This window comes from Ornithorhynchus anatinus, chromosome 17 (genome assembly GCF_004115215.2).
Source record: "Ornithorhynchus anatinus isolate Pmale09 chromosome 17, mOrnAna1.pri.v4, whole genome shotgun sequence".
Classification (NCBI taxonomy): Eukaryota; Metazoa; Chordata; class Mammalia; order Monotremata; family Ornithorhynchidae; genus Ornithorhynchus; species Ornithorhynchus anatinus.
In genome coordinates, this window is record NC_041744.1 from 17,472,386 (window position 1) to 17,487,090 (window position 14,705).

The window sequence follows — 14,705 nt, forward strand, 5'->3', positions numbered from 1 at the left end:
CGCCATGGCGTCTACGCGAGGGCGGACGGGACACGCCTGCGCAGGCGCCGGGGAGCGGTTGCCATAGGAACGGCGTCGCGCGCCGCCCGGCCTGGTCCACCTTCGATAATAACAATAATGTTGGTATTTGTTAAGCGCTGACTATGTGCCGAGCACTGTTCTAAGCGCTGGGGTAGACACAGGGGAAGCAGGTTGCCCCACGTGGGGCTCCCGGTCTCCATCCCCATTTTACAGATGAGGGAACTGAGGCCCAGAGAAGTGAAGTGACTTGCCCACAGTCACCCAGCTGACAGGTGGCAGAGCTGAGATTCGAACTCATGAGCCCTGACTCCAAAGCCCGTGCTCTTTCCACTGCGCCACGCTGCTTCTCTAATAATAATAACAATAACGTGGGTATTTGCTAAGCGCTTCCTGTGTGCAGAGCACTGTTCTAAGCGCTGGGGTGGATACAGGGTCATCGGGTGGTCCCACGTGAGGCTCACAGTTCATCCCCATTTGACAGATGAGGGAACTGAGGCCCAGATAATAATAATAATAATAATAATGATGTTGGTATTTGTTAAGCGCTTACTATGTGCAGAGCACTGTTCTAAGCGCTGGGGTGGATAGAGGGTCATCAGGTGGTCCCACGCGAGGCTCACAGTTCATCCCCATTTGACAGATGAGGGAACTGAGGCCCAGAGAATAATAATAATAATAATAATAATGTTGGTATTTGTTAAGCGCTTCCTGTGTGCAGAGCACTGTTCTAAGCGCTGGGGTGGATAGAGGGTCATCAGGTGGTCCCACGCGAGGCTCACAGTTCATCCCCATTTGACAGATGAGGGAACTGAGGCCCAGAGAATAATAATAATAATAATAATAATGTTGGTATTTGTTAAGCGCTTCCTGTGTGCAGAGCACTGTTCTAAGCGCTGGGGTGGATACAGGGTCATCGGGTGGTCCCACGTGAGGCTCACAGTTCATCCCCATTTGACAGATGAGGGAACTGAGGCCCAGAGAAGTGAAGTGACTGGCCCAAGGTCACCCAGCTGGCAAGTGGCAGAGTCGGGATTCGAACCCATGACCTCTGACTCCCCAGCCCGGGTTCTTTCCACTGTTTCTTAAGCGCTTGCTACGTGCCGAACACTGTTCTAAGCGCGGGAGAGGTTCAAGGTCATCGGTGTGTCCCCCGTGGGGCTCCCAGTCTTCAGCTCTGTGACTGTGGGCCAGTCACTGCTCGGTGCCTCAGTTACCTCATCTGTAAAATGGGGATTAAAACTGTGAGCCCCACATGGGACCACCTGATGACCCTGTATCTCCCCCAGCGCTTAGAACAGTGTGATCTGCACATAGTGAGCGCTTAACCAATCCTGTAATTATTCATCCCCATTTTCCAGATGAGGTCACTGAGGCCCAGAGAATAATAATAATGTCGGTATTTGTTAAGCATTTACTATGTGCAGAGCACTGTTCTAAGCGCTGGGGGAGCTACAGGGTCATCAGGTGGTCCCACGTGAGGCTCACAGTTAATCCCCATTATACAGATGAGATAACTGAGGCACAGAGAAGTGACTTGCCCACAGTCACACAGCTGATTAGCCGCAGTCCGGATTAGAACCCACGACCTAGTCCGGGCTCTTTCCACGGAGCCACGCTGCTTCTCATTATTACTCTATTTCATTACTGACATGTATATATAATAATAATATTGGTATTTGTTAAGCGCTAATTATGTGCAGATCACACTGTTCAAAGCGCTGGGGTAGAGGGTGATCAGGTTGTCCCACGTGGGGCTCACCGTTTTAATCCCCATTTTACAGATGAGCTAACCGAGGCGCAGAGAAGTGACTTGCCCACAGTCACACAGCTGAAGAGTGGGAGCCCCACGGGGGACAAACCGATGGGGTAAACAGGTTGTCCCACGTGAGGCTCACAATCCTATGCTTCTATTTACCCTGAGGATACCGATGCCTGCTTGTTTTGTTGTCCGTCTCCCCCGTTTAGACTGTGAGCCCGTGGTTGGGCAGGGATTGTCTCTATTGCTGAATCGTACATTCCAAGCGTTTAGTACAGCGCTCTGCACACAGTAAGCGCTCAATAAATACGATTGAATCGAATGAATGAACCTCCGGCTCGGGGGAGGTGGACCGACTTACCCAACGCCCTCTCTTCAGCATGGGGTCTCCACCTGCCCCCTACCTCGGCCCCCTGCCTACAATTTGGAAGGCCCAAGATTAAAATTTCTTTAAACCCCAAGGAAAGTGGTGTCCCAACTCCATGTTGACAGGGTTCCTTGCCCTCCCTCTCATGGACCCAAACTAGAAGTTGGATTTCTTTTGTTGATGTTGTTAGGGGATTTGGTAGGTCCATACTGACAATAATAATAATAATGTTGGTATTTGTTAAGCGCTTACTATGTGCAGAGCACTGTTCTAAGCGCTGGGAGAGATACAGGGGAATGAGGTTGTCCCACGTGGGGCTCACAGTCTTCATCCCCATTTTACAGATGAGGGAACTGAGGCACAGAGAAGTGAAGTGACTTGCCCACAGTCACGCAGCTAAGTGTCAGAGGCGACATTCGAACCCATGACCTCTGGCTCCCAAGCCCGGCCTCTTTCCACTGAGCCACGCTGCTTCTCTAATGTGTGCCAGGGACTGTACTAAGTGCCGAGAGAGAATCAAGCGAATCAATATTGACACAGTTCATGTGCCTTAATTGTTCTGGGATTTGTTAATAATGATGGTATTTGTTAAGCGCTTACTATGTGCCAAGCCCTGTACTACGCGCTGGGGTGGACACAAGCAAATTGGATTGGACACGGTCTCAGTCCCCGTTTTAGAGATGAGGTAATTGAGGCCCAGAGAAGTGAAGCGACTCGCCCAAGGTCACACTGCTGACAAGTGGCGGAGCGGGGATTAGAACCCATGACCCTCCGACTCCCAGGCCTGAGAGCTATCCAAGACGCCACGCTGCTTCCCACTAAGCGCTGGGGTGGATACAAGCCAATCGGGTTGGACGCGGTCCGTGTCCCACGTGGGACTCACACACACACAACCCAATCCCCACTTGACAGATGAGGTGGCTGAGGCTCAGAGAAGTCAAGTGACTTGCCCCAGGTCACAGAGCAGACCAGTGTCAGAGCCCGGATTAGAACCCAGCTCCTTGTGACTCCATGGCCCGGGCTCAGGCCATTCCGCTTCTCCATCTTAAAGTTTCCCTGCGTGAAGCAAGAGAGTCAACATCAAAGACAGGTATATTTATTCCAGTAATACAATGCCACATCGCACAGGATATGTACAGAATGGGGTTTTACCACGGGGCTATAACACTGTAACTCGGAAAAATATATAGTTATAAATAGTAGGCCACAAGCCACAAAACTGCTACAGATGAACAGCAATTCACTACAGAATGCGGAACTCGGGAAAACGCGTTTAGCGGTTTTCATCTCGGTGCTGTTTGCTAAAAGGACGGCTAGTTATTTCGGCAAGACACGGTATAGTGGTTAGCTTTGTGACAGCACACCTTTCGCCTCTTACGCACCGCGGTTTTCCAGGTAGGGTCATTCCCGGTCGGTTCATTCCTTCACGTTGAGGTGCTGCTGTCTAGAGATCAGTATAGTAGTTAACGACTATCAATGGGACACACTGCTCACAAAATGGCAATTTGCACTAGTAGAGTTTTCAAAACAAATTGCTTTCAGATTGAGCATACGCCAAAGATGCTAAGTACACAGATGTTAACGGCCACACAGCTTGGACAGACTTATCCACATATCGAAACACGCCGCTTAGTGATGCTGCTGTTTAAAGTGTACAGGTACGACCGTTAATGAATCCAACACGAATCTAAGCACAATATAAAAATTCACCAGAGTCACATTTCTATCCAACAGCAGGTGCTGACCAACTCGGTCAGAATGGATCATCTCTACAGATATCGAATTCTGATAGGAGAATTTAGAAAAGGCGACCCCTTCCCCCCCACCACCACGTTTGCTCTGAGTGACAAGCTGATGCAACGCGACGTATGCAGTAGGACCGGGCGAGTCGGGTACGACCCTGCTCCACCAAAGGTGTAGCTCTCCCCCAGCAGACCTCCACGAGGGAATATGTGGTGGCCGCTCCAGATGGACCTGGACCACTCGCTCCAAAAACAATGGCGTCGAAGAGGGAGGTTCCGCGTGATGAGGAGCCACTGCGCTTTGCCCGAGCGAAACAGAGGTTGCGAGAGGAATTTTGGTGCGGTCTACCTGCCGACCCGCAAAAGCCCATTCTGTCTAAATTCCGTGCATCTCCGGCAACGAAGGGAGGCGGGATCGGTCGCGTACCCGGCAGTGAGGCGCCCAAGAACAGACGCAGAGGCGACTCGGGACTTCTTACCACTCCGGGACCGGAATGCCGTTCCCGGGAGCGATCCGGGACCCGCTCGTGGGCCGGCGTTGGAATGTGGGTGGGAAAACGGGAGCCGGGGATTGTGCTCACTCTCGGGTGGGGGAAGAAATGCTAAGGAAAAGGGAAATGGGCCCTGAAAACAAACCACCGAGGTGAAGGTTCGAGCGAGCATTCCCATGACCTTTACTCCCCACCCTGCCCCTCCGCGGCCGTGAAAATGGTAGCCACTAGATTTAGTTGGTCTTCCTAAGGTCCGGCTTTCCTCTGAGCTATCACTGGAGCACAGTGTAAACCAACTTCACAGACTGGAAAACAATTTCTCCCCCACAGCATTTCCTGAAAGCAATACCTGTCAAGAGTCAGTGTTTTGAAGCAGCTAAAGGGGCAGCTCTTTGGCGAAGTCTTAGAAATCCCAGGTCCCAGCAGGTCCGGAGAGGCCGCCGCGGGTGTCGTCCGATGGGAATATTTGGACTTTTTGATATTCTGGTGTGAAGAGACCGTGGGTTATGCCGGCAGGAAATATTTGGACTCGGTGACATTCCGGAAAGGGCGACGAGAGCCACGAAGGCTGGTTTCTGAATACCAATTCTTTCCTAAGAGAAGTTTCGTCAAGCGCTTGTGTGACTTGGGATTAAAGAGCTAAAGCCGACCCCATCGCTGGAAGATACTATAATTCCATCTGAGAAAGAGAATGATCTTCGTGGGCTCCCGATATATACAGATTCGAAACTTTTACACATTACATAGTGGTATTTGATGGATACCTATCAGTGCATTTGACAGTGAATTATTGCACACGACGACCTTAATGCCCGATTCTTTTGTGCTCTCCCTCCCACCACCACCCCCGACAGGCAACGTTATCTATCTGTGTAATGTGAGGGTGGGGACACCCCGGGGGCCAGCGAGCCGAAAGAGGGGTCTCCGAGGGTGGCACCGGAGGAGGGCACGGACCGGCCTGGCGGAGGGGCAGGCGGCCTCCTCGCCGGCCAGACGCAGAGGGCCACGGCCGGGCTTTGGTTCTGGCCCCCGGCCCGGGGCCGGCCCGAGCCCGGGAAGGAGTCGGGCTGAGCGCCCAGCGAGCCTGGCCAGCAAGCTGATTTCTGGGAACCGGCCCCGGGGTCCTCGGGGGTCCAGCCGGGGGCCTTGGCCTCCGCTCCGCCATCGTCCTCTTCCTCAAACGTCACCCAGCCTTTGGGTTTTAAACCTGTCCCCGCTGGACCAAAACCGTCCTCCGACGTACGGACAGAAAGTGCGGGCTGGCCCGGAATGTGATTCGGGGCTTCTAGGGAGGGGAAACCATCGTAGGCCACCACCGAGCCTTCTCTCGCCGACCACCGAGTGAGTTCAGGGGCTCGCCATTCGGTTTTAAATGGGTTTCCGGGACCGACGGGCCGGTGGGTGAAGGGCTCGGGGCCGCCGGAGCCGGGGCCGGGAGGGTTCGGGGAACTGCGGGCGTCGTCCCGGCGCTGGCTCCGGGCCGGCACGGGCGGCATCGACGGAGTGCGACTCAAGGTCCTCGGAGGGCTGACGGCCCGAGGGGCCACGGGCGGCAGCCACGACAGCTCTTTTGGGCTCAGGGAGGGAACCGGGGTCGGTCGAGGGGACACGTGACACTTCGATACAGAAAGCGGCTTAAGAGACAGATCTTCACAGAGGACGTGGTTTAATTGGGGTTCGAAAGGAAGGCCACAGGAGCCATTGGCTTTAACCTGGAACGAAAGAGGGCGGCGGATCAGTGCGTTTCACAGTTTCTCTCCAAAACCCCCTACCTCCTCCCACCTCTGAGGCAACGGAAATGTGAGAACTCGGACTTTGAAAAGCCTCGCTGTGCTTAGCGGCGCTTATCGGGAAGAGGCCGTAGGCCGACGTACCGTCCGATTCTTTTTCCGCGAGGCCTCCTCCTGAGAGCAGAGGAAGACGTCCCGACAACCTCTGGCTCGACAGAGGCAGGTTTCACACTTCGGGAGAAAGAGATGAGGAAACCCAAAGGGGCATTCCCTTCTCCTGGATGAGCAGGGGAAGAGTGCTGGCAGACATACCCGTCCACCGCCCCCCACCCCCATGAGGTGGGCCCAGTGGCTGATGTTGTGGTTTCATTGTTCTTTCCAAAAAAGTCTCTAGAGACGTCACCGTGAAAAATCCAAGGATTACGATGGCATGAGAATTAGTGTCATTAGTAGACCTGCACGTAAAAGCCCACATCAGAGCATTTCTTACCCTCCTCTGTCTGTCAACCGGATAATCACCTGGATTTTACAAGAGTTGTTTTGACTTTAAGAGCAAGTTTTCACAGTTTTAGACCTAAACCGGCAGGGAAGGTCACAAGTTTTCCTTCAGAAACGTCCTCATCTTTTAAACACAGTACAAAAGCAACACTTTTGAAACTCTTGGGCGGAAACTCTTTGAACTTCCTATTTTAAAAGAAAAGAAACGGAACGTGAGGCAGCCCGGAACTCATCGCCCCGATCCACCAGGCCGAGATGCTCGGCTCGGAATTCCACGTGGAATTCCGGGGTTGCGTTTCTAGCGCGGTCGGACGGAGCTGACGGGCCAAGAGCGGCCGACCGATCCTCAACCTCGGCCGTGAGGGTCGCTCTACTGCTACGGACAGAAACCCCGGAAATGACAAGTCAAAGCCGTCCACATGCAAGACTCTTGCTTTAGAGTCATTTCTTCCCTAGAGATCTCCAAATGATGACATCTGGGGCCCCGTGGCTAGGAGCTAATCTATTCTCACGGCATTTTCGTGGAGCGCCCACCAGGCTTGGCCGGGGCAGGGCCGCGGCTCCGGGAATTTACGCAAGTGAGCGGGACCTAGGCCCCTCTGGTCACCCATCCCGGTGCTCTCTGCCGACTGATGGGAAGACCCAAAAGCGGGAAAAGGCCAGCTGGGATGAGGCCAAGCGAGCCCTCACTCGCCGGGCCTCACCTCAAGGAAGATGACCGACGGGGGACAGCTGTCTGGGCCGTCCCGGGCTTCCATCACCTGCGGGGTCCAGAAGAACCTCCTGACGTCCAACCACGATCCTTCTTGACTTCATCCCTTTAATCATCCCCCTCCCCGTCCTTCCTGGGCACCCTTTCTCAAGACCCTCTTTTAAACTCTGTGCCCCACACTCAACTTGGGGTTCTCATTAAGGGTCGGACCACAGGGTGCTAAAGCCACACTCTCTGAGACACCCCGGGACCCCAGGGAGGCTTTCAACTGCTCTATTATGATTATGTGTGCGCGTGGGTTTGTCTGTCCACGTGTGTGCACATGGGCATTGTCTGTCTGTCATCCCTCTTCTGCCCACCTTGCTCTCATCCCTCCTGAGCTCCATCCTGTTTATGTAAGGATGTTTTCCCCCTTTGCCCGGGTTGTTCTGAATTCTCAGCCGTCCTCACCGACGGCCAGCCACCTTCTCTGGCCCCACTTGGTTTCACAGCTGCACATCTGAGGAGCACTCTCAATTCCTCGGTGAAGAGGCTGAATGTACCCCGTTTGTTCCGGAACGGATGCTGGCACAATTCCCCTGCCAGACCTCCCCGGGGACTGAAATGCCACTGCTGCAAAGGGTCACTTAGGGCCGGTGGGAAAATCTGTCAGGGCCTGCAGTCTCGCAGGGAAAATTCCAAACTCGATATATTTGGCAGACGTGGGATTTGGTGGGAAACCCTGCAATACTAATGTCCCGGGCCCATCTCCACTGTGATGCACTGGGAGATAACAAGCCGTGCAAACCTGATAGGTTTTACCGGTTACTCGGGTGCTGTGCTAACCCACAGCTTCACCACGTCTGGGTGGGGGCAGAAAGTCAGACCCAATGATCGACCACGTAAACTCAGCAGCAAACCACCCAGATATACACATATACACCCCCCACCCTGGGACCCGGCCCTCCCAGACACCAACCAGCCCGGTTTTGGCTGACTATCCCTTACAACAGTACTCAAAAAGTGCTCTGGTAAGAACTCATTTTAGAAGTATTTGAGTCGCCCTTAATAAGAGGGGTGAACTCCTTCCAAAATGAATGTCAAATGCAGATTGACATAGGCAGGCTTACTAAGCAATTAACTGACAAAGCACAATAAAAACCACAACATCGTTCTCCACCTCAGAATTTTTTGCTAGCAACCTGACAGGAGCAAGTGTGAAAGGGGATCATATCAAAACAGTTCCATTTTCACGACTGTGAAGAAAAGAGATCAAGATGGTTTTGTTTTGCCTTTGTTAAAAAAATAATGCAGCTACTGTCTTATTCTTTTAGAAAGTTAGGTTCCTCTCAAACCCAGATGCTGTCATTAATAGCTGCTGAGGAAAAAAAAATAGCTGCTTCAGAGAAACCTCAAAATGGAAATAAAAAACTGATAAGGCAAAATATTCTTGCTCCAAGCCAGATCATTTTCCTTTACAAAGAGCTAAATCTTGGCAGGTAATTGTTCATAAAAGATGGAGGGTGTGAAAAGAACATTTTATAATGCCACTAATACTGCATTCCTGTAGCAGGTCATTCCGAAGGCTCAGAAAAAGCAGACCTTATGTTACGACAGCGGGTTCTATGAATGTGGACAGATGAATTTTAAAATGGGTGAAACTCCAGATGTATGAAACAGAAGAGGTTCATACATCTTGTCGGCCAAGACAGATGAAGAGCACATAGAAGATTGGTAAATAATAAGGTACCTGTTACCCTGATGGTTGCTCCTGCTTGGGAGAAAGGAGACAGGCATCAAAGGACAGAGTTAGGAGGGAAACCCGAGGCCGCCCGACAACCCCGGCCAACCGTTCTTCCATCTTTAAAGACACTCGCAGGGTCAGAAGACACATTAAACCGAACGGCCGATGAAACGTGGCAATTAGAACGCGGGCCGGGTCCGAGGGAAGAGCCCGACGTCTACGCGTCCGTCTCCCTTTGCCTAGTTGGCCTGTGACAGGAGGACTCGGTGACTCGGACCGGAACGCGTTTGACTAAATTACGTCGGCGCCTGATCCGGGTGGCCGATCTGGTCAGTCCGCCGCCAGTGGACAGTTTACCCTGTGCCTTTGGGTTTCTGGAAACCTGACAGGTAAGATCAATGGCCTGGCAACCCCTCCCTACACACCCTCACGAACCAACAGGTCCGCGCGGCGCTCCTGCCTCTGTCCGGGAGCTGGGTTCCGAGCCAGGGCCCATTCCTTCTACGGGACGGTCTCCCACACGTGGCCAGGATGGCCAGCTGGGACACCGGGCTCCCCTTGTGCTCCCCACGATAATACATCTGTTCCCCCGAGTCATAAATGGGAGAAAAACCGGCACGTCGGGTGGCCCGCTCCTCCGTCTTCTTAAAGCCCTCTTCCACCTCAGTGCTCTGAGCCTCATCCTAATAATGTTGGTATTTGTTAAGCGCTTACTATGTGCCGAGCACTGTTCTAAGCGCTGGGGCAGACACAGGGGAATCAGGTTGTCCCACGTGGGGCTCACAGTCTTAATCCCCATTTTACAGATGAGGTCACTGAGGCACAGAAAAGTTAAGTGACTTGCCCAAAGTCACACAGCTGACAAGTGGCCGAGCCGGGATTCGAACCCATGAACTCTGACTCCAAAGCCCGGGCTCTTTCCACTGAGCCACGCTGCTTCTCTAGACCATCCTCTTCTAGACCGTAAACTTGTTACGGGCAGGGAACGTGTTTAACAACTCTGCTGTATCGCACTCTCCCAAGCCCTCAGTACAGTGCTCTGCACACGATAGGTACTCAGTAACTCCTTTGGATCTAGCCAAAGGACCATTAAACTATATTATAGTAGGGCTACGGATGGATTTAACGCAGAAGACCTTTCATACACACAAAGGTTTTTCTTTTCCCACCTGAAGCTCAAAGTCATAAAGACTCGTTTATAAATTTGCCGTTGCTTCGGATACCCTTTAAAAAGGTCTCATGTAAATGAAGGCTGGGACAAATTTTCTAGTTTACTCAAGAGGGAAACTACGATTCAGCAGATGGCTTAATTTCTTTGGGAACTGAATTTAACACCTGGCAGAAGTTAACCCAAAACCCTTCAAGCTTCCAAAAGAACATCAGCCTCGTTCTCTGTGCCCGGCTCCACCCCAAAGTCACAGTCCCGTTGTCAAACAGAGCTCTTAAGTAGATCAGATGACTTAACTTCAGACTAGGGAGGCTAAAAACTGTGGGTTGGAAAAATGACTCTGAGCGATCGATAGTCAAGAGCAAATGGAATCCATCCCAGTGGATTTCCGGGCCAGTAATAGATTTTGGAACCCTAACGGGACAACAGGCCTCTGTCCGTGGGGTTCTCAAAAATAAGATGAATTCTGTCTGTCCTCATGAAAGGTGGCAAACATCCCTTTAAGTTTCAGCGCAAGATGATGAGTTCTCCAGTCCCACAAGAAAATAACCAGCAAAGGCACTGGAAAAGGCAGAGATGGGGAATCGAAGGTGAGCTAGGGAAGGCCGGATGGGAGTGGAATTGGGGAAATTCCTTGGAGGTTTCCACTTAGCCGATGGCACTATCTCGTTACCCTTACGTTCTGGGGACTGAAAAACAACTGAGACTTCTCGTAGTGACGCTTTCTTTCCTCCCCAAGCATTCCACCTCACTCATTTACAGCCCCCTCTACTAGCACCTTCTCAGCCCAGCCTTTTCAGGTGGGGAAGGGGCACTGTGCTTCTCCAAATGTTTAGTTCAGTGGTTAGTACTCTCTAAGTGCTCTGTAAATCCCCATGACCGACAGGTTGATTGAATGCTTTCCACTGCAGTTTTGAGATAACTGACTTTCTCTAACTTTCCTGACGGGGGATCCGAAACCATGTGTGGGTTGGAAACCTGCAGCCGTGAGGCCTCCCGAGCCCCAGTGAGGGTGGAGTCAAGGCCCCCGATGACCTAAAATCGACCAAACACCCCGCGCGCTCGGACCCTTGGGCCCGACCTGGCCCACGCAGGGCCCCGACCGGCTCTGGGCTGACGTGGCTGGATGTGCCCCGGCCGCCGCACGACCCCGGCTCCCGCGGGGCAGCGGGGCAGTCTGGCGCGTGTTTCTCGGATTGCCTACCTGCTGGTGAGGGGCGGTGGGCTCGGCCGGCAGGCTGTGGGAGGATCGGCTGCGGGGCGGCGGCAGAGGGGGCGCGTCCAGGTTGGCGGCGGGGCCGGACTGGTGCGGACACGCGGCCGTCGGGACCATGGGCTCCTGCATCTTCTGGGCCGCCGGAGGAGCGGTGGATTGGACGGCAGGCGCGGCCTGGGGCTTCAGTGGTTCGGGAAGGGAAAATGACCCTGGAAATCAAGTCAGAAGCTCATCGGTAAAGGGATCGACCCCCAGAAAACCAACCTTCGGATAACCCGCAGAGCTGTTGGGTGACACCCCCGGCCGACCCCTCGACATCATCGACGGCTGAAAATACACAAGACCGTTGCATTTTTCTCTTTCTGAGGCAACTCTTGAGGATGTAGGAGCCAGCACGGTACCCATCGCTCTCTCCCGTGGAGCCCGGCCAGGCCGAGGGTGGACTTCTCTCCCGGCCCAGGGGTGGGGTGCCCGTCTCCCTCCCCACACCTTGCCCCACCTCTGTCCATCTCCTTCCCTCCCCCGGCGGCGTGCCTGTCTTCCCGGTTCCCTTCTTTTGGAGAGTGTTCCCTCGAAGAGTCCGTGACAATCGTTTCATTATCGACACCTTCCTCTCAGCTTCCCCAAACCTTCCAACCTAAACACTCCTCTATATACCTCCCAACTCACCTCGCATTCTGGCAACGTACCCCCATTCCTCTTCCCCCACACTCACCCCCTACGGGCATCCATGCGGGGAAAAAGGATGCACACATGTGACACACACACACACACACACAACCTCAGACAGAAGGACACAGAGACAATCTGGATAGGCACTGCAGGGTTGTGGAGGGAGGCGTTCAGACCGGGAGGCCTGTGTGGGACAGAATCTGTGTACGATCTGATTGCCTTGAATCCACTCCCACATTTATCACTGGGTCTGGACCCGCTCGGAGCTCAGTAAACGCCACAATCATTAAGACGAAGGAAACGAGACATCTCCGGTGACGGGCTTACCTCTCAGCGGTTCTGACGATTTGCTTTGGTTTTCAGGAGTCAACCTTCCGGCGGAGACCCGGGCTTGGCTTTGGGGCGCGCTAATAACTCCGGCCCGAGGTGGAATGATCTGAAATCAGCAGAGCAAAATCCGGGATGGCGGTTGGCTACCCAAAGGATCCTATTTTGAGGAAGACTGTGGCTCCTTAAGTCCTGCTCTGCTTCTCCCTAGGGACACTTGGGGGCACGGGATGACAGCTCTCGCTGGGGGAAATGCGGCGGGGGGGTGGGACGACGACTGACCAGTTGAGTTGAGTTTTCCAGGGATTGTGGGCCGTCGGCAGTCGGGGCCGACCACCCCGGGGAAAGGGGACACCTTGACGTCTCAGACCTAGGGGAGGGCCCGGGCCGCTCCCTGCTTGCTCTCAGACAGGCCCTCAGCTAACCTCGAGAAGAAAGACCAAGGCTTTTCTTTCTCAAGGTCCAGGGGAGGATTCCAGGCTCTTCCTCAGCCACCCTTCTAAAGCAATGGCCCACGCTTTCAGAAAGCCCTTCCTAACATCTAACCTCTGGCCTTCAGGCTGAAATTTATGCTCCTATCCTCGGTTTCGTCCCCTCGCGGGTCGCCCTTCTGCGCAGTTCCTCTATGTCACCGAAGAGTGGCCCTAACTTACACTCTTTACGTTTCCATAGCATTTGAGGGCCCTACCGGCCAAACACCAAAGAGGAAACTTTCCCGGAAACCCGCCCAAGGTGAAAAATAAGACCACGATCTCAGGGGGCTTCCATTCAGAGAGACGCAACCTACCGGCCGTGCTGCACCGTAGCCGGTGGCTCCTGCGCTAGGGTATCCTCCTGTGGGTGAAGGCTGATTTCGACCTGGAACAAAAACATCACGTCCCTGATTCATTTGGAAAATTCAGCCGAGGGTGTGAGTCACGGACAGGTCCGCGTCGAGCATCTGAAGTGAAACACCGTTACCTAAATTCTCTTTCCTTGAAGTCCCAGGGCTTTTGGGGGCTTTGCGGCAGGAAAAACAAAGAAAAAAAATCAGTCACAAATAAGGAGGGTCTTTGAAACCGGGAACCACGGCATTTTTGCCTAACAACCATTTGCTGAACTTCTCATCACTACCAGAGGAGAGGAACCGGTGACTATCATCCCCAAGGAAAGACTCGGATTGTTAAAACTACTCACTTCTGACCATCCAGCCCTACGGCTATCCCGGTGCCCACGAACCAAGCCGGCATCGAGCCTGGCAACCCTACGAGGAGCACGAGGTTGCCAAGCAAGCTTTTCGGCCGATAGTTCAGGGTAAGCATCCCCGGAGCGCAGTGTGGCCTAGTGGATAGCGCACGGGTCCAGGAGTCAGAAAGACCTGGATTCTAACCCTGGCTCCACCACTTGTCTGCGGTGGGAACTTGGGACAGTCACTTTGCTCAAGTCTCTTCTTCCCTTCGCCGCGCCTTCCCGTCTCGCAAGCCTGAAACGTTGGTGTTAACCTCGAGTCTTCTCTCATTCAACCCACGTATTCAATCTGTCACCAAATCTTGTCAGCTCAACCTTCACAACATGGCTAAAATCCACCCTTTCCTCTCCATCCGAACTGCTACCGTGTTCATCCAAGCATTGATCCTAGCCTGCCTTAATTTCTGCATCAGTCTCCTTGCTGACCTCCCCGCCTCCTGTCTCTCCCCATTTCAATCCATACTGCACTCTGCTGCCCGGATGGCTTGTCTACAGAAACGCTCGGTCCACGTCTCCTCGCTCCTCAACAACTTCCAGTGGTTGCCCATCCACCTCCACTTCAAACAGGAACTCCTCACCGTCGGCTTTAAAGCAGTCCATTCCCTCCCACCTCACCCCGCTGCTCTCCTACCTCAACCCAGCCCACACACTTCGTTCCTCTAATGCCAACTTATTCACCGTACCTCCATCGCGCCCATCTCGCTGCCGACCTCTTGCCCATGTCCTGCCCTCTCTCTCTTCATACCTGACAATCACTCTCCCTACCTTCAAAGTCTTATCCCCACCTCCTCCAAAAGGCCTTCCCTAAGACCTCACTTCCTCTTCTCCCACTCCCTTCTGTGCCATCGCTGCATTTGAGTTTGCTCCCTTTACCTCCCTCGGTTCCACGGCACTCACGTACCTGTCTGTAATTTATGTTAATGTCTATCTTCCGCTCTAGACTCTGAGCTTGTAGGCAGGGATCGTATCTACCAACTCTTGATATTTTACTTTCTCAAGCACCTCGTACAGTGCTCTGCACACAGCAAGTGCCCACTAGATATGATTAATTCATC

The 14,705-nt window shown here is 53.2% G+C and overlaps 1 protein-coding gene across 7 annotated transcripts in view; it reads right to left on the bottom strand.

Moving 5' to 3' along the window:
- Nucleotides 1–3,224: 3,224 nt before the first annotated feature.
- SYNJ1 (synaptojanin 1) overlaps nt 3,225–14,705 on the bottom strand; it is a 66,405-nt gene continuing 54,924 nt past the window's right edge. For 2 of the 7 annotated variants that reach the window (XM_029082354.1, XM_029082353.1), the window contains exons 28-32: nt 13,384–13,422; nt 13,211–13,281; nt 12,424–12,532; nt 11,413–11,633; nt 3,225–6,089 (exon numbers count right to left, since the gene is read on the bottom strand). In XM_029082354.1, the coding sequence (XP_028938187.1) occupies nt 5,238–6,089; nt 11,413–11,633; nt 12,424–12,532; nt 13,211–13,281; nt 13,384–13,422 (1,292 nt within the window). In that variant the 3' untranslated portion in view covers nt 3,225–5,237. Of the gene's footprint in view, nt 6,090–6,626; nt 6,792–9,046; nt 9,071–11,412; nt 11,634–12,423; nt 12,533–13,210; nt 13,282–13,383; nt 13,423–14,705 lie in introns of all 7 variants that reach the window. The other 5 variants (XM_029082356.1, XM_029082355.1, XR_003765723.1 and 2 more) reach the window with 4 other exon arrangements.